The following is a 19,668-nucleotide window of genomic DNA, read 5'->3' on the forward strand; positions in this document are numbered from 1 at the left end:
TTTTTTTAAAGGAGCATAGTAGAAAATTTGCACCTTAAAACTTAAGGTGTTATTTACCTCTGAAGGGGTAATGGACCACCAGTCATACATTGTAAATATTAAAGATTTATAGAGCTTAATTGTGAAGGAAGGGTGCAGATCTTCTAATTAAATCATCATCATCATCATCATCATCCCCATTTTTTGAGTGCCGGGCACGTCATGTGCATTGCATTTAATTCCCAGGATAACTTGAGAGAAAGTAGGCCCCCGTTTTACAGATAAGGATGAGGAGACCAGAGCTGGGATACCCTGCTTGAGACTAACCGGGAGGCGGTGGAGCCGGAATTTCAGTTCAGAAGCACCACACTGCAGCTTGTTTCTTCGCCTAGACCCGTGGTCGGCAAACTGCGGCTCTCGAGCCATATGCTGCTCTTTGGCCCCTTAAGTGTGGCTCTTCCACAAAATACCATGGCCTGGGTGAGTCTATTTTGAAGAAGTGGCATTAGAAGAAGCTTAAGTTTAAAAAATTTGGCTCTCAAAAGAAATTTCAATCACTGTACTGTTAATATTTGGCTCTGCTGACTAATGAGTTTGCCGACCACTGGACCTTAACTTGGGTTTGAGTGGGTGGGCTGGGGGCAGAAGGTTTGAGTCGTAGAATACTCTGAAATTGTATGCAGGCTTTTGTGTGTACGTGCATTGTTCTGAGGGAAGACCATCACTTTCTCACCTTCTCCAGGGGCTTGAGGCCGCTAAGAACCAGATTTTGGCACCACTTACCTTCATTTTACAGATGAGGAGACAGCCAATGAGAATGCAAATTATGGAAAGGCACTGGGTTTTGATTTGATCAGAAAGTGAACCACAGATTTCTTTCTAAATTGTGTGTGTGTGTGTGTGTGTGAATAATACATCACATGTAGAGAAAAGTGCACAAAAGGAACGTCTAACAAGTGAACATCTGGGGAGCCACTAACCAGGTCATGAAATCGGACACAGGACCCTGGAGTATTCCCAGGTGGCCCTCCCTGACCAGATGCCACCCCTCCCCCCGTCCCTCTCCTGCCTATTAGGGTGACGACCTTGCTTTCCTTTATAGTTTGACCATCTGTGCACATATCCCTAGACAATAGGGACCCGTTGTCTTGCTTTCATCTTTAGATACATGCAGTCGTACTGTGTTCCGTTGTGTGTTTCTTTTTTCAGCAACATTGTGTTCCATGTCCATCCATGTTGCATGTGGTTGCAATGTGTTCATTTTCATTGCTGAGTGGTATTCTGTTGCTTCATCATATTGTAATTATCTCCTTGTATTGGATATTTGATTATTTATAAATTTTGACCATTATGAGCAGTGCTTTAAAAATTCTTATAAATAGGGTTGCACGTGTATATATATGTTTTCTAAGGGAAACACAATATTTATTGAGCTTTTGTGGGAGACAGAATACCTAGCTCTTTAAGAAAAAGCCAAGACACTGTCATATAGTCCTTAATAATGCTTCATGCAGGAAGAACTTCCTTCCAAGGAGTTCTGTGGTTGCCTCTGCACAGGTTCCAGTGGTCCCCAAACTTGTAATAAGAATCAGAGCCAGAGCGAGAGAATGAACCTAAAGGAGCCCAGGACTCCTTTCGGGGCCGGAATCTCCAGGACAGGGCCTGGGGGTCTGCATACTCCACAAGCGCCCAGGCCAGCCTGGTGTCTGGAGACACCGCTCCGCCCTGATGAATGGACCAGGCTTAGCCATGAAGAGATTCGGAAAAAATGTGCCCGTGATCAGGATCTTGGAAAATTGGCTTTAGCAAAGTTAAGAGAGTAGAAAAGTGAAGGGAGTAGGATTTATTTAGCCTATTTAAAAATCGGACATGCTGAAGGCCTTGGGCAGGAGGTGGGGGCAGCCTAGATGGGGGTCACCGGAGGTCAGAGGGGGTGGTGAGAAAGGGGGTATATGGGAAATACTTTCCACAATAAAGATTTTAAAATACCGGAAACATAATGAGATAGTTGTTTGCAAGAGAAGGAGAGTTTTCTGGATGAAAAGAAAGCATTTTCGAAGCCAGGCGAGATGTAGGTTAACCAAAGGAAGAAACTCCTGCTTAGATCAGCAGCAGATCCATCTGCGAGACGTGAAGGCGGCTGCCCTGCCTTCAGGGAGCTCAAGACAAGGAAACAGCAAGCACGCAGGGAGCTCAGGAAGAAGCCAGGACGATATTTCATCCAGTCTAGACTGTGGGCTCCTGCTTGCCGAGTAGGCGCCTCCGGACCGGATGGAGAGCAGAGAGGCAGGGCACAGGGAAGGCTGAGCAGTCTGCAGGCGGAGGGAGGCTTCAGGAGAGAGCCTTTCTTAGGTGGACGGGGTGACAGCATCCAAAAGCAGAGACACCAATGTTTTTTATTGTGATTTCCCCAGTTAAAAAAAATATATACATATACATTTTTATTATATATAATATCATATGTATAATATAATTTATATATATTACATATATATAATATCATTATATGTTATATATAATATCATATATTATATATATTATATATTATCATTATTTATTATATATATAAAGTATCACCATGCAGTACTCGCATACAGAGACATTTAACCTTGTTAAAATATGAGGTATCTGGTGTTTCTGTTTTTCTCCATTTTTTTAGGTGTTGGGTTAACCCACCAATCGGTTGAAAACTTCTAAGGGGACTAGGCGCCCAGAGTGGAAGCAGAGCTGGGCCTGCTCTGGGGGGAGGGGAGAGGGAGTATTGTTGGTGGGATGATGGCCTCCAGAGGTATAAGTGAATTACTTTGGGATGTTATGGCAAAACATCAGATGATCCACTTCTCACACAAAGCACTTCTTACCAGAGCTGCCTTTGGACAGTAAATTGGCCAAGAAAGCTTTTTTTAAAAAAAATTCCTTTTGATGCTTGATTTCAGTTTAGTACCACTCAGCAGGGGGATGCAGGTGGGGCAGAGAAATTTGCTTCTGGATTCTCAAGAGCAGTAACACCTGCTTTGTCTCATCTTGTGATTAGCTGTGGGATTTTGCTGTAGCATGTGGCACTGAATCCAGTAGTTTCCTAGGAGAAAATAGAGGGAATGTGTCCGTGGGCAGGTCTAGGAGAGGAAGGGACGGCATCTTGAACGCCATGCTTCTGGAAGGCGCACAGTACGGTCAGTTGTGTATAGCAAGACTAATTACAAATAAAATGGACCTGGCCCAGGGCTAGAGAACTCTGTGACATGAGCGTCTGCTCCCTGCTGTTACCAGAATAAAGGGGTCTGCTCACCTGCCCCCATCAAAGCCCCCTCAAATGTGAATAGAGAGTTTTATCAGTTGAGGAAATGGCACCAAGCCCGGAGTCCCAGGCAAGCTGCTGCTCAAAGACCCGGCCCCCTGGTGATGGCTTCCCTGGGGTGGGCTATATGGGGGAAAGTCATTCATCATGGCGGCTAAAGGAGTGGGGCCATGCTCTCTGCTGATTGGTTGGAGCCAGGTAGAGAGTAGCTGACCATTGTGTCTGGTCCTGATGTTAGCCACGGCGTGGTTCTGTCTGGCCTCAGGAGGAGATGATCCATAGGGTTCTTCTACTCTCATTGGCCTGAGGCTGAAACACAGCTGAAGTCTAGATGTTATCTTTCACTGGACTGAAACTCTGGTTCTGTGACCAGCAGGCTTGAGGCTTTGTTCTTAAGACAGGTTGATACTGACCAGAATCTGATGTTCAAGGGGCTTGATGACTGAAGAAGGGAGTGGACAGGCAGGAAGGAGACAGGGTCGTGTTAAAGAGATGGAGTGACTGCCCGGGTACACTGCTACTTGGCATTTCACCTGGAAGACTCGGGTTCAGAACCTGGATTCCTGGTTGGAGGTCTAATTGGGACCTTTCGTGGCTATTACTTTGAAAGCACTTGTGAGACCGTTAAGAGTAAAACTCGCCTCTTTTCCCAACTGATGGTCTACTTTCCCCCCGCCCGGATCTCCAGGTCTGCCCTTGTCTTCCCAGTTTGTTCTGATCTGTTCTCTTGGCTCAGACTCAAAGGCCAACATGCACAGCATCATCCTTCCCCTTCTCGCTGCTTCCGCTGAGCCATCTGTAGCACATACAGGTTGACTGGTGTTGCCAGTTATTAATTAAATCTTTGCCTTGCCTCATGTGTCTAAGAGAAAAAGGAGGCCAGATAAAAGAGAAGCATTTTTGATCTCTTAAGGGATTTGCCATTGACCTTGTCCTCCAAAGAGTAAGGGAAGGGGGGATCTTTCCTGCTTGGTGCTATAGAAATTGAACTCCCTACACGCCCACATGTAACTAATTTTAAGAAGTCCCTGCAATCCCATTTTCCTCTGCCCGAGTTGAGTGCACAGCGCTGAAAGGAAAACCCTTTCATGTGGCCGTTCTTTGCTTAAGTATTTTCAGTCGTGTCCCCTGAGATTTCATAGCCTTTTCATCTTCCCAGTCCCGTTTTAATTTGGTTCGGGGAGGATTTAAAGACAGCATGAATAGGAGCATGGGATCCTGTACGTAGGAACCATGAGTCCTACATGTACTTCAGCAAACTGGGCTGGTTTTGTTTTGGCTTGTAAAAACAACGCCCTCTGGGGGAGATGGGCTGCCGGCTGTTTCTTGGTGTTGGCTACCTCTTGGTTTTCAGCAAAGCTTCCTGTGGGACTAACAAAGGCTGTGCCTGGAGTGGTCTCTGGATTGTGCACCCCTCCCCTTCCAGAGAAGGCCCGATTCGTAATTGGAGATAAAACCTCATGTCTTCTTTGCGAGCAGCTTGACTGTTGTGAGAGAGTATGGGTGACATTGGCCCAGACACCTTCCTACGTGGTTAGAAACGTTTAGAAAGCCGTCGCGTAGAGCTGCCCCGAAGCCTGGAATTCATGTTAGAAATCCTGGTCCTCAGCTGCACGAGCTACATGGGCGTGCTTCAGGAGGCAGGTGCAGTCTTGGATTCGGGGCTGGATGCCTGTTTGTTGCGGGGAGGGGGCTGTCCTGTGCATTGAAGGGTGTTTAGCAGCACCCCAGCCTCGAGATGCCAGGAGCGCCCCCTATTCATGACAACCAGGAATGTCTGCGTAGATTGCCAAAAATCACCCCGGGCTGACTGAGAAGCACTGCCGAGGGGTATGATTTGGAGCAGTGCAAATATAGAATGTTTCTATTAATGCAGACAGGACTGTTCTAGAAAAATCCCTAGCAAAGTTTGGTTTGTGGCATTTTATACATTGCGTTTTTTGAGCTCTAAGAGGATTAGTGTGGTCATTGAGTGCAATGCCATGGGAAACTGAGGCACAGAGTTTTTTTTTAGTAACTTTAGGTTCATAGCATATAACTGTCCGTGTAGAGTTGTGGACTTAAAGTTCATGCAAACTTGGGGACAAACTTCTCATTTTCATTCAAGCTTATCATTCTCTCTGTGTTCTTTGGGGAGGGGGAGGAGGGTCCAGTCCTGAGACTCTCAGAGAAGTAAATTCCTGACTTGAACCCTGGGTACACCTGTGTTCCTCCTCCATGGCCTGTGCTCCCTCTGAGGCCCCGCCTCCAGGCTGGGGACAGCTGGTAGACCCACCCCTGCTCAGTGAGAGGGCGGAGCCCCATTGGGTTTCCCAGTTCCATCCTGGCAGAGAGATTGGGGACACTTCGGGGCCACAGAAGACTGTGCTCCCGCAAAATTCCCTTTTGTTAGTTTTTTAATCTCCAGTGTCTCTTCCATCCCCTTCCCTGAAGATGATCCATGGCAAAGCCTCCAGTATGGAGTTTCTGGAGGTTCTTTGGAGGCGACAAGGCACCCTGGAGACCTGTGGATAGAGAGTTTGGGGAGTGAGGAGGAGGCTCTCTTGGGAGGTGGGGGTGGCGGGAGGTGGGGGTAGAGGTAGGGGGGGTGGTGCAGGTGGTTTAGCGACAGGGGTGAGAAAGCAGGCTTTGCAGGGGGGCATCTGGAGATGACCAGGACCTGCAGAGTGACCCATGGGCTTTGAGGTGACCCAGGATCTTTCCTCCCCTATTAATCCCAAGGGCCTCACCTCTCGTGATGACTTCCTAAGGCGCTGGTTTTATCCTCTCGCTCTCCTGCTCCAGACCTTTAGGGGCTCGCTGCTTGCTGCCTTCACTTTTGAAACTTCTTGGTCTTGCTGAAACCGGTTTGGCTCAGTGGTAGAGCATCGGTCTGCGGACTGAAAGGTCCCAGGTTCGATTCCGGTCAAGGGCATGTACATTGGTTGCGGGCACATTCCCGGTAGGGGGTGTGCAAGAGGCAGCTGGTCGGTGTTTCTCTCTCATCGACGTTTCTAGCTCTCTATCCCTCTCTTCTCCTCTCTGAAAAAGTCAATAAAATATATATAAAAAAAAAAAAGAAACTTCTTGGTCTTGTACTCAAGGCCCGTCTTCTTGTACACGGAGACCCTCTCTTCCCTTTGTAAGAGTGACAGCTAACTCCTGTGCACACGAGAGCTTTGCTGTCCCCGTGTTCACACAGTGCTCTGCCGGGGCTGGGGTTCGGCCAGGGGGCTTTGCTCCCATTCTTTGCTGTGAAATAGCTTGCTCAGGAAGCTGCTTTGTTTTCGGTGATACTGTGTTGAGTCCGTAGCCTGGACAACTGCTTAAAATCAGCACACGGCTCAAAACCCAGGGCCTGGGAAGCAGGCCGGAGAGAGTGGCAAAAAAGGCAGACAGAAAATTACATGTATTATAACCCCTCCGATAGCCTTGAGCTGTTGGGGGTTTGGGTCTGTAACCCCGTGGGCCCAGGTCAAAGGCCATTGCCCTGAGAGGCCGCTGTCAGGCTGAGCTGGGAACAAGCTAATGTGTAAGCTGGCCTGGCGGGCTCTGTACGTTGCCTCATCGCCCCAGCTTCAGCTCAGACAAGTAACCTCATTGCAGAGCTGGTGACGGGTGGCTATTTCATGGAACTGCTGATGTTTCCTTTTGGGAAGCCGGCTTTCTTGAGTGCCGCCATGGTGAAGGGGAAGGTATCTTTAAGGCGCCTATGGGGTGGGGGGGGTGGAGAGGGGGGAAAGAGTTTAATGTGAGCCGCAGCAGGGAAGGTTGGGAGAACGGCCGTGGCCCCTGCTGTCGCTGACGCTGTGTCTGTCCCCTTTGCTCCGCAGACCAACGAGTGGAACAAGAACGATGACCGGCTGCTGCAGGCCGTGGAGAACGGAGATGCGGAGAAGGTGGCCTCGCTGCTGGGCAAGAAGGGGGCCAGCGCCACCAAACAGGACAGCGAGGGCAAGACCGCGTAAGCGATGGGGCGTGGTTTCTGACCTTGCGGCTCTCGGCTCTCCCAGTGCTCCCTGGGACCCCGCGGTTCGCAGGGGACCTCCACAGGGCCCCGAGGGGCTTTGAGAAATTGCTGTCCCTGGGCCCCAGGTCAGTGTGTGGAGGAGGGCATGTCAGCCCAGTTCCTTTCCTCCAGGCTCCAAGTGACACCTGGCACAGCTGTATATGCTCCGGGTATAGGCAGAGATTTCACCAGGAAAGCAAGAGCGCCAGGATGGCAACCAGCTGACGGATGGGAAATGACTTCCATCCTGGCCTAGATGCAGCCTGAAAGAGAAAGAGTATTTCAAAACCGTGAAACCTTACTACTTCTCTTATTTTTTAAACCCCTTTCTAACATAGGTCCGTAATGGCATGAGTGGTAGGAATCTTGCTCGCCATAATTAAAGCTATTTGGTTTTGTGTGTGTGTGTATGTGTGTGTGTGTGTGTGTATGTGTTCCCATCCTTCCTCTGGTCGTGCAGTAGAGAAATCATTGACTTTGGAGCCACATAGTCTTCTAATCTGGACTCTATCACTTACCAGTCTGCGGTCCCGGGATCTCAGTTTGCTCGTTGTAAAATGGAGATGGTGTATTCACCTCCACAGTATTTGAGTCTAAAACAAGATGCCGATGTTGGGTGGGCACCCCCAGCGCAGGCTCTGAGACAAGAATCCGAGTGCAGGTCGTTTCTCTCGCCAGCCACCCAGGAAGGGCGCAGCGAAGGGGTGAAGTGGCCTGCTGTTGGCAGCTTACCGCCAGGGCCAACTGGAATGCGTTGTCACTGAGAACTTCTGGGAATCTGTTTAGACTTAGAGAAGGGGTTGGCCAACTATGTCCTGCTGTCTGTCTTTGTAAATAAAGTTTTATTGGAACGCAGCCAAGCCCATTATCGATCATTGCCCGTGGCTGCTTCTGCACTGGGAAGGCAGATGTGGGTGGTCAGACAAAGACTGTGTGGCCCACAAAGCTGAACATGCTAATTGTCTGGCTTCTTACAGAAAGAGTTTGCTCACCCCAGCTTTGAAGTGTGCCTCAGAGTTACCCCACCGAGGGGGTAAGGAAACTGGGGTATCTATTGCCACTCTCTCGTCCCTCCAAGGCTGAGTGCCGCTCTGAGGGACCATAGGTTTATGGCCAGAACAAATCCAAGAAGATAATTGGTGGGACAGCTAGAGAGATTGGTACTGTAGGCAAGGAGCTAGCACAGTGCCCAGCCACAGTAGGCTCTTGATACAGCCCGTTCCCTTTGCTTCTTAGCCTAGAGGAGAGGGTCTCAGTCCTGCCACCGTTAGAATCGCCTGGGGTGCTTTAAGAAATATCGATGCCATGCCCACCCCAGATGCCCTGTATCACTTGGTCTTGGAGAGGCCCAGGAATCAATACTTTATGGTGTCCATGTAGGGTCAACCAGAGAGAACCAGTGTCTAGAAACTACACTGAATCTAGATGGAAGGATCAGTGGGAGAATAAAAGGCACTTTTTCCTGAGATCGGGCATCACATTTTAGCGACTTTTGCCAACTAAGCCCTCTTCCTGACACCTGCTATATCCCATAGCACAGACACCGGCCCCGGTGTGGTGGGAGCCGAAGATAGCTCCAGGGGCCGAGCTCTGTCCAGGGACCAGGCGGGCTGTTTCGGGAAGAGCAGGGAGAAGCGTTCTCTCTCCGCCACTGTCTGGTCCTCTCCGAGCTGGGCTGGTCCTCAGCCAGAGCCCCAGGGTGAGCGCCCTCCCCCGGCGTTGGATTGGCTTTGCCTTCGCAGAGGCACAGGGCCCTAACCCGGCGAACTCTGACTTGGCAGCCAGGGCGCCAGGTACTGGGAGGCCTTGGTTGTTGGCTGGTGTGTTGAGCCTTCCCAGCCTTCTGTGGTTGTCAGTGCTTAGCCCTCTGGCTTCTAGATTAAAATTCTCTTGGTAGAAGGGATTGTCACTGTACACGGCTGTCATTACACCAGCTAGCCCACCGCTGGGCTTGTTGCAGATACCCAGAGAGAATTTGTTGAATGAGTCCATGAACCTTTTCCCACAATGCCCCACGTGGAGTCAGAGCTGTGGATGGACAGGGCGGAGGCCACGGTCCTGAGGTTTTGGGTGCTGGGCCTGGTGCTTTTGGACCCCGTCTTGCAGCATTGCACAGCTTTCTTGGCTCCTCCTCCCCCCCTCCAGCTTTGCAAGCGTCTGCACAAAACCACCTTTCACCACTCTGCCAGGGAGAGGGGAGATAGCGTTTGTGATAGTTTAGTCTGAGACAGTACCCACTGAAATGAAAATAGAACATTTACATTAGCAGCTTAGCCACGGCTGTGACTGGCTGGATAAATGTATACCTTTTGTTAATAAGGATGGTGCAGAGAGCGCAGTCAGAGTGTTTTCTAGTCTCTCTTTTTTCTTTCTTTGTGGTAAAATACACATAACATAAACGCACCACTTTAGCCATCGCATCAATTTCAGTAGCATTACATACATTTGCGATGTTGTACAACTGTTTTCATTGTCTTTTCCCAGACATTTTTCATCATCCCAAGTGAAGCCCTGCACCCATTCAGCAGTGACACTTTCCAACCTCTTTCCCCCTCCCCGTGGCCACCGCCGGTCCGCTTTCTCTCTGTGAGTGTGCCTGTTCTGGGTATGTCATAGAAGTGGGACCATACAACGTGGGGCCCTTGTCTCTGGCTTCTCTCACTTAGCACCGTGGCTTCAAGGCCCATCTTTGTCACATGAGTCACTTCTTCATCTGAGTCTCTTACAGAGCAGTTAGTTACACAAACATCACCCCTCCGTTTTGCAGACGTTAACACGAAGGCCCACCTGATACAGCCTTTGCTGCATTAACTCCAGCACCAGTGCTAGCATGTCCATCTTTGCATGCGCAAGCCTGCCATTTTCCCCTAGAACTGTGAAAAAGGGAGAAAGGAGGTTTTTTTGTTTTGTTTTTGTTTTTTGTTTCCAGTGCACGGTTTTCCAGAGCTCATCTGTTACCATGTAATCTTTCTGCTTGGAATATTCCTTTTGACGCTGACAGTTCCTGACTGATAACTACAGGGATTTAAGTGTGAAAGGCACCACGGGGTTAAATCTGTCTGGCTTCATACTTTCTTTCAAACCAAATGGTCTTTGGGTGCAGAATGAGAGGGGCTGTCGCTGGAAATGCTCTCTCCTGTCCTCCAGCATCATGCCATGAGGTTAGCCAGGCCAGGGGTGCTCGACAGCAGCGAGTCAGGGCCGTGTGGTCCCCAGGGTGCAGCCTTCCCCTCGCAGCCGGCACGTCTGCACTGGACTCGGTGAGGCCCGTGCATCTGCCTGCCTGCGCGTCGCCTCCCTCGCTTGATCTCCCTCCCGCTGTGGAGACTGTTCTGTTCCTGTGCCTGTTCTGTCCACGTGTGCTGGTGTGGTAGCACGTGAACTGCTGACCTGCTAGCAGCGGTCCTGCATGTGTGACAGGCCAGCCCAGCGTGTCCCCTCCACTGGAGAGCTTGGCCCCGCGGCCCTGTGCAGTCAGCACGGCCCCGTCTCATTGGGACGTGCATGCAGTGTTTTATATTTGTCTCCAGAGGACGAGGCCAGGGCACGCACTGGGAAGTGAGGTCTGTGCTGGGACTTGGCCTCGTTCTCTGCCGGCTTGTTCGGGTTCACCCTGTGATAGATCCACCTGCGTGTCAGCGTGAGGCGGAGGCCTATTTTCGGAGCCTTTGTGAGAGCCCACTTTGCTCGTTTGCTCAGCAGCGCACAGTTCCTCTGTTGCCTGACAGCCTGGAGCCCTGATGTTGGCTTTCAAGGGTCCTTCACCCCCGGCCCGGCCCCTCCTGAGCTCATGTTCGCTCGCACTTGCCTTTGCCGCAGGGGATGGGGGGCTGTCTGCGCCCTGCCCTCCCACAGGGGCGACGTCCAGGCGGTGGCCCAGTTTCTCTGTCCGGTCAGAGCGCCTCCCTCTCCCATATGCTCAGTCCTGTGTGGGTTTTCTTCTCTTTAAACCACTGCAATCCTGGTTTAGAGTTTGATGTATGAACTGGAGCAACAGCACAAAAGACTCGAAGCTTAGGACAGACCTCGGCTGTCTGGGAGACTTGCATCCCGCACAGCGGGGTGGGGGCTCGCTGAGGGGCAGGCTCTCGGGGTGTCGGGGTGTCTGCAGCTGTGCTGGTCTCGTCCACACTGCTAAACACAGAAGAGGCCTTTGGTCTGCATTTGTGGGAGTGACTTTTCAGGGTGGTTCTCTGGATAAAACACTCTCCTTTTTGCCGGGAGAAGTCTCCTGGGCCAATTCATTAGGGATGAAGTGGCTTGGGGTCCGAGAGGAAAGGAGCTGTCCTGGTGAGTGCCACAGCCGTCACTCAGCTCCCCCAGCTTCCAGTGCAATTTTTTTTAATTTAAAAAAATATATATTTTATTGATTTTTTACAGAGAGGAAGGGAGATGGATAGAGAGCTAGGAACATCTATGAGAGAGAAACATCCATCAGCTGACTCCTGCACACCCCTTACTGGGGATGTGCCTGCAACCAAGGTACATGCCCCTCACCAGAATGGAACCTGGGACCCTTGAGTCCGCAGGCCGACGCTCTATCCTCTGAGCCACACCGGTTAGGGCTCCAGTGCAGTTTAAATAGGAGCATGCCAGCCTTTCCTACCTAAACACCCCGTGACCCCCAAAGTCCTGGGAACGAGGCGGCCGGGGCAGCCGTGTCCGCAGACATTCTCCAGACGCCTCCCAACCCACGGTCAGCGGCCAGATGGGCGGTTTGGTCTTTCTTCGGCCTTGGCCGTCTCTCCCTGCAGCACTGCCTTTAGGGGCGGACGAGACCCCTGGCCTGGAAAGTGCCTCCCTCTACAACTGTCGGAGAGCGGCTACAAACGAGTGAAAGCAGCCGAACGGCTGGAACTCATGCAGGAAAAGAGGAGGAGAAGGCGGTGTCTCGGGTCCGAAGGGAGTAGGGTGGAGGCGGGCAGCCAGCTGAGCTGCAGGCCGTTCATGGAGCCAGGCCTGGCTTCCCCGCCCGTCTGTCCGGGCCCGGCCCCGGCCCCCGTGGAGGTGAGGAAGTGGGAGGTGCCCGGGCCCTAGACCCTGGGCCTCGGAGCGGTCTAATTGTTTCAAGCTGGTCTCCGCTGCATGTGGAGCGCATTTAGTGAGCGCTGTGTGTGTTTGCTTAGGAACAACCAGACTAAATAAAACCGCCGCTGGGGCTGGAGCATCGGAGGAAATACCACCCAGGCGTGGACGTATAGACGGAGAGGTAGATGCCGTCTGCACACATGGCCCGCGTCTCGGAAACCTGATCTCTGTGGCTGTGAAAGCAAGAGCCTGTGCAGGCGTTCCTCAGTGGCTCGGTGGGGCTTCCCTGTGAAACGGGTGTCTGTGTGTGTGTGTGTGTGTGTGTGTGTGTGTGTGTGTGTGTCCCAGAGTTCTGTGAGTCAGATGTTCTTCTGCCAGGGGTTCTTCTGGCAGAGGGCTAGATGGAAATCAAGTCAGTTTGGCCGCCAAGTGAACTCACCTAAAACTGCTAGACTTTGTGTGTCATGGCAGCCTTCCCCCTGCAGAATCCTCTTCCGGCAGAGTCGCTGTCTTTCCCAAGACCCGTTGCCATGGGACAGAGGGGGACGGGGAAGGACAGAGTTGCTGCCCCTCTGATCTGGGTCACCGAGGTTTCGAAGGTGAGGAGCCTCTGCTGCTGCCAGCCAGCGGCTCGCATGCTGGTGCGTTAATCCCGCCGCTGGGAGGGACTCCTGCCTCTGCAGTGTTCCAAACCCGACTGCGAGCGCAGCCCAAGGAGGCGGAAGTGGGTTCTTGTCTAGAAGATGCACAGCATCTAACCTAGGAGACAAGACGGACGGCAGTCCTGCTCACCGGGAAATACTCAGCTGCAGGGGGTGCGAGGTGGGGAGAGACAGAGATAGGGATGCACTGTGGTAGCTTCGGCGTGCTTCCTGCCCCGGGTGTTACCCACCTTGAAGGGTGCAGGCGGCCTGGCGGGTGCAGGGAAGTCAGTGTTGGGGCTGGCCGCAGCACGAGGCCACCGCGACCTAAAGGAAAAACAGCCACCCGGTGACCGCTGCTTCCTTCTCTCCTTGGCGGGCTTATCCTTGCAGTTCAAGGTCAGGGCCCCCTGGACGCGAGACCAGTTGTTCCCAACTTGACTCCCATTAGAATCACCCAACGGCTCTGAAAAATGCTGGGTGTCCCCCTCAGAGGCAGTGAGGGGTGCAGTCTGGGTCTGGGGATTTTCAAAGCACCCCGGTGAGTGAATGGTCAGCCCAAGCGGAGAACCACTGCGCTGGACACCACGGTGAGACCCAGTCCACGGCTTCCCAGCAGGTCCACCCCCTGAGCGCTGACAGGTGGGCAGGGGAGGCAGGAGCCCGTGTGTGAGTGTGTGTGTGTGTGTGTGTGTGTGTGATGCTGTGCACAAAATAAAATTAAAGGGAAAGCTAAATTTGGGCTTAAAGTGTATGATGTAAAGTAACATAATTCATAAGCTTTTTAAAGGGAAACAGGGTATGTTAAAGCTGAACAGATCTTATTGCAAAGCTGTGCTTCAGAGGGAAGACTTGTAACCACAGAGGTGGTGCAAACTGATGCGAATTGAATGGGAAATCGAGGAAATATTGGTGGGTCACAGGGCTTTTCCTTCTGAAACGGATTCAAAGCCGGATTCAGTGGGTTGAGGCGGAAGGCCTTCAGCCACGCAGCCGGGTCATGTTCCGAGCGAAGCCGCCTGCCGCTCCCTCCCTCCGTCCTGGCGCCCCCGCCGCTGGACCCGCTCGCGGGCGGAGGTCAGCGGGGCCTGGGAACTGCGGCGGCGGCTGTGATGGAAGGCAGAGCCGGCCGATGGGCGTGGGTCCCACCCCCAGGCAGTGACCTCCGCGCCGTCTAACCCCGGGAGAGGGCACCTGGAGCAGGCGGTTCTCACGCTGACGGCATCCAGGCCGCTCCAGGGTCGAGGCGCGTGCATCCCTCAGCACACGCCTGTCCGTTAGAGACATCCTGCTCCTCCCCGGGCCCTGGGATGGCTTCCCGATGCCACTGCCACCACCGCCCCTCCCGCCGAGCCCTGCGTGCCACTCAAGGCCCAGCTTGCCGCGCCTCTTTCACGAAACCCTTTCTGCTCCTCCTCGGCCCGCTGGGATTGAGGGGCCTGTTACCTGTGTCCTCTCCCATCCCTGTCACAGACTGGCAAGGGTAGAGCTCATTCTTTTTTTTTAATTTCTTAGAAATTCTGAGCTTGCCTGTCTTTTTTTTAATTTTTTAAAATTTCTTTATTGATTCAGGTATCACATATTTGTCCTCATGCAGCTGATAAGAAAGGGAGTCGTGATGACTGTGTTACACTGGGTGCTGCTGTGGGGCTGGGGGCTTCCTCCGTGTGACACATTCGGTCAGCACCCTCGTTCATTCCCCCCCGTTTTAAAGGCTAAAGGCGGTCAGTCCCTCTGGGCGCCCTCACCGGTGCTCTCCGCCACCCTGCACTCATTCCCGGAGAAGGGAGGGTGGGTGAACAGGGTTCGGGACTCAGTACACATGCCCTGCTCTGGCTCTCGGTGCTGAGTCTGGGGGTTTGCTGTGACCACACGAGACAGGCCACCTCCATCGGCCCTGACGGGGCTTCCTGATGGCCAGGTGCTGTTTCCAGGCAGCGCTGAGACCGGCCTTCCGGAAGAGCTGAGCTCGGCTGCAGTGGCGTGGGGTGAGTGAGTTCTGAGGATGTCGTCTTGCATCCGCGCCTCCTCCCTGCTGTCCCCAGGAGGTCTCTGTCCCCAGAAGGTGGCCCTGCTGATTCTGCGAGCCCGTTACCTCAGACAGTAAGCTATTTGTGCAGCCGCCTTGGATTCCAGCCATCGGGAACAAGGAGCAGGGAAGGCAGCCGATGCCCCATTTCTCAGCCTTCCTGCCACAGGTTCCTCCAGAAGCAGCGACCGAGTCTCCGTTGCACCTGCTTTTGACATCGCTGACCGCTCGGCAGCCACAGCGCTGCCCCCCAGGCTTCCTCTCTGGCTGATGGGGTGGGTCCCTGTGGGCGGAGGAGAACTCAGTTTTCCGAGGCTTCGTCATTGTCTTGCCCTCAGATTACAATCTGAAATGGGAGTCCAGGTCCTTCAGGATTGAGGGGTGCCCGCTGAAATACTGGGTGTGGACTGAGCCTCTTCACAGCTCAGTGACCTCAGTAGAATGGACACGGTGCAACACTAACTTGGAGAACGTGGCAGAGGCCTAGCTGACCACGTGGACAGATGAGTAAACTGAGGCCAATGAATCTGAGTGACTTTGTTGTGCATGAGGGATGGCAGAGCGGAGAGCAGAGCCGAAGAACGCTGGTTTTTAGTGCCCGCTCCTTCCCCCTGTGCGGTGGTGGGGAAAGGAACCTGCATCAGAATCACCTGTGGGCTCACTGGACCTGATTGCTGGGCTCCCAACCCCAAGTCTGAGCGGGAGCCATAGAGTTTTCTTTCTAACAAGTCCTTTGCTGATGCTGATGTCCTGGTCTGGGCACCGCACTGTACCCTGTCGAGTAGAAAAATCAAGCTTATCCTCCTACATGCAAATCGACTATTAACAGCATAACGACCGGTTGCTGTGATGCACACTGACCACCAGGGGACAGACGCCCAAGTCAGGAACTGCCCCCAGGTGGTCAATGCGCTCCCACAAGCCAGGCTGATGGCTGCGAGTGCAGGCAGTGCAGGAGCCTCTCCCGGCTCCTTGGCAGCGCTAAGAACGTCTGACTGCAGCGTAGGCCCGCTCCCCTTCATCCCAAGGGCTTTCAGGCTGGCAGAGGGCTGTCTGACTGCCAGCTTAGGCTAGGCCCCCCGGAAAGCGGGCCTAAGCCAGAAGGTGGACATTCCCTGAGGGATCCCAGACTGCAAGAGGGCGCAGGCTAGGCTGAGGGACCCTCCTCCTCCCCCTCCCCCACCGGCCGAGTGCACCAATTTTTGTGCACTGGGCTTCTAGTGATAACATAAAGGACAGCTTCTCCCTAAGAGCTTCCATTGGAACCCAAGAAATGCATGGTTATGCAGGGATACGGGTGAGTCTTGGTTTAAGGAAACTCGGAATAGAAACTTTAAACTAAAAAAGCAAATTCAAAACTAAAGATTCCCATTATCCTCCCCCACCACCCCCTACTTCCCCAAAGAAATCACTTTTGTCTTCCTGGAAAGTTGTAGGAGGCAAGACACAGCCTCTGCCCTCAGGGGCCACACAGGCTAGCGGGCACACAGACGCTGAGCACCGGCCCCTCCTGTGACGTCAGGGACACCCAGGAACATGAAGAGGCCGGGCCACTCGGATCCCTGGGAGCGAAGGGCCTATGAGCAGACTCCTGGGTGTGAGCGGATCCCTGAGGGGCATGGGGGCTGAGCCGTGTGCGTTCCTGGAGCCGTTATCTCCGTGGAGGGAACGGAAGGCCAAGCCCGGGTGGGAGGGTGTTTGGTGTGAACGGAGAGAGCTGGGAGGTGCGGCTGGATGGGAGCCTGTGGGCCATGGGGGTGGGGAGGAACTTTGGGTTAAATCCCGAGTTTATGTACTTAATTTCCCGGCTTTGTTTTTAATATGATTTAATATCGTGCTCTCCCCTCCGAAGGATGCCGGACCAAAGAAATGCAATTCAAGGGCAGGCGATGTGAGGTGTTTGGGACATGCTGGCGCTCACCAAGGGGTCCTGGAAGCTGGTTCTTGGCACCAAGTATTTCAGAGCCGTACTGACGAGGGGCCCCCTCGCCGGGGTAGAAAGAGCTTTTCAGAGGAAGGAAGGGAGACATGGGCACATCCGGGGAAGGCTGCTCCTGGCGTCGGAGCAGCGGATGCCAGCCTGGATCTTCCACACGTTCCCTGCCCGCCCCGGGCCTCCGTGTCTCCATCTGTGAAATGGGGGTGTCAGGCGAGCTTGTCCTTCTGAGCCCTGTGAGTGTGGGACTCTGGGCCTGGCGTGGCCATTTCTCGGTGTCGGGATGAGGAGGGACGGTGGCAGCGGAGGCGGTGGAAGGAACTAGAAGCGCCGGCGTGGGGCAGCCCCCTGTTCATTCCTGACTTGGCCGCCAGCGCTCTGGGACCGGGAGCCGGAGCGGATGGCGGGGCCCGGGCAGAGTGTGGTCCTAGTGACATCTCTGTGGATGGGTGAGCCTCAAACATCCAAGCCTCTTCCGAGCAGCCTGGCGAGCTTGTCTGGCCTCCAGCCCGGGCTCCAGCCGGCGATCCGGAGCCAGCAGTGTTGGCTGCTCTCCGGAGGCCGCAGATCTCCAGGCCGCACCAGGGCTCTGGGGGAGCCGCAGCTGAGTCCCCTGGCGTGGAGGGCCTTTGGGAAGAGCCTGGTCCCCGCACTCACTCCGATGAGGGCTATAGGAAGTGAGCCCTCCATGCAGGCCTCTGCCTCCGCCTTCAATCCCCTTCTACCCGGGGAGAGCCCCAGAAGCCAGGGTTTGCTTTTGGGCCAAAGGCTTCCATTTCTCCAGTTGAAACTCTGCTTTTCAAAGAGCCGCCCACCAGTGAGGGGTCCTCGGCAGCTGCCCTGTCCACAGGGCGGTTTCACAGGCGCCGAGGGGCCAGCGCGGCGGGCAGGATGCCCGGGTTGGCATCCAGGCTCCCTGCCTGCTCGTTCTGGGCCTGGGGACGAGGTTCCAGACTTCTCTGTGCCTCCGTTTCCTCCTCTGTGAAATGGGGTGATAGCCGGGACCCCTCCCGTGGGTTGGCTGGGATTGTAATGGGTTCAGACGGGGCTAGTGCCGTGTGTTCCGGTAACCCCGCTGCGGTTACCATCGGTGAGGCGGTGACTGAGTTTCAGAGCAGGCGGTGGGGCAGAGGGAGCTGAGGCTCGGTCGGTGCCTTGGCCCAGACGGCACCCGCCTCGGGGCCGCTCGCCCTCTCCTGCGGGCCCCCCCACCGCCCTGTGTGGCGTCTGGCTGCAGACGACTGGGAACATCAGGGGGTGACCTTCTCTTGGGGGTAAGAGAGTGGGGTGGGGAGATGGGGAGCCACCAAACTCTCAAGCACAGACCCTTGGGAACTCTCCGAGTGACAACAGCAGAGAGATTCCAGGGATTGGGAAGAGCTAAGGGACCACAGTCGGGGTGTGTCAGTCTCAGGCTGCTCTGCTTGGGCCTTTTCGGTGCATCTCTGTCTAAGGGCCCCGCCGAGCTTTACACAAAGCAGTTCCTCTGCTGGTACCTGCCCGCTGGAGTGAAACACACAAGCTCTTGTACACGGATGTCTGGGCAGCATTCGTCCTAATAACCCAGAAGCATCTGAATGGCCATTACCGGTGAACGGACACACGAAATGTGGAAGAGCCACACGATGGAACATCTCTAAGGGAAGAGTGGAGTGCTGAGACATGGTGAGCCTTGAAAGCATGCCAAAGGAGAGAGGCTGGACACAAGAGTCCATGTCCTGTGTGGTGCCATCTTTATGAAATGTCCAGGACAGGCCAGCCCGCAGAGGCAGCGTGGAGACCGGTGATTGCCAGGGGCTGGGGTGGCATGAGAAGCAAGGACTGCTCATGCGTACGGTGTTGTATTTGATGGTGAACATGTTCCGGAACCAGAGCATGCTGCTGGCCGCACAGCGTTGAGAATATACTAAAAATAACAGAATTGTACATTTTTTTAAAACTATAAATTGTATCGATGCAGGGACTAACATGTGCTCCTGCTTCTTCGGCCTTCACTGTGTCTTCATGGAAGGGTGCTCAGCATCACACATTTGTGTTTCGTGCACAGTCAGAATGTCAGAGCCTCCGCCCAGCACCGGGGGCAGTTCGGACTTGGTGGGCACTTGGTGGTTGTAAAGAGCTGTGCGGTGCATTGCAGGCGGTTTGCCGGCCCCTGCACATTCAGTGCCAGTAGAATGCCCCCACCTTCTCCCTCAAATAATCAAAATAATCGCCAGACAAGCAGGGGGACGGCAGCACATGCACCCCCTGTTTATCTTACATCCTCCACTGAGAGCTGAGACCCACGAGGCAGGGACCTCGTTTTCTCCACACGTTTCTCTGCTCAGAGCAGTGCCTGGCACATCAGTGCTGCAGTCTCGGAGGCGTCACAGGAGGGATTGGATATATTTAGCTGTAGCGGTGCTTACAAAACACACAACCTTAGAAATAGGAAAGCTGCCCCAGACGTGGGTTAGTTTCAATACCCTAGAGCAGTGGTCGGCAAACTCATTAGTCAACAGAGCCAAATAGCAACAGCACAACGATTGAAATTTCTTTGGAGAGCCACATTTTTTAAACGTAAACTTCTTCTAACGCCACTTCTTCAAAATAGACTCGCCCAGGCCGTGGTATTTTGTGGAAGAGCCACACTCAAGAGGCCAAAGAACTGCAGGTGGCTCGAAAGTCGCAGTTTGCCTACCACTGCATTAGAGTTCATGTGGTCAAAGAACAGTGTCTTCGTTTTAGGATGTAGGCATTCACCCACCTACTGCTTTGCCTCCATCTCCC

At 53.5% G+C, this 19,668-nt stretch overlaps 1 protein-coding gene across 4 annotated transcripts in view; it reads left to right on the forward strand.

The window, feature by feature from the left end:
- The window catches only part of RAI14 (retinoic acid induced 14), a 111,512-nt gene that overhangs the window by 59,890 nt on the left and 31,954 nt on the right, over positions 1-19,668 (forward strand). For 3 of the 4 annotated variants that reach the window (XM_084881892.1, XM_084881893.1, XM_084881894.1), the window contains exon 3: positions 7,090-7,220. In XM_084881892.1, the coding sequence (XP_084738018.1) occupies positions 7,090-7,220 (131 nt within the window). Of the gene's footprint in view, positions 1-6,841; positions 6,952-7,089; positions 7,221-19,668 lie in introns of those variants that run through there. The other variant, XM_084881891.1, reaches the window with a different exon arrangement.

This window comes from Pipistrellus hanaki (assembly GCF_964339955.1).
Source record: "Pipistrellus hanaki genome assembly, chromosome: 4".
Lineage (NCBI taxonomy): Eukaryota > Metazoa > Chordata > Mammalia > Chiroptera > Vespertilionidae > Pipistrellus > Pipistrellus hanaki.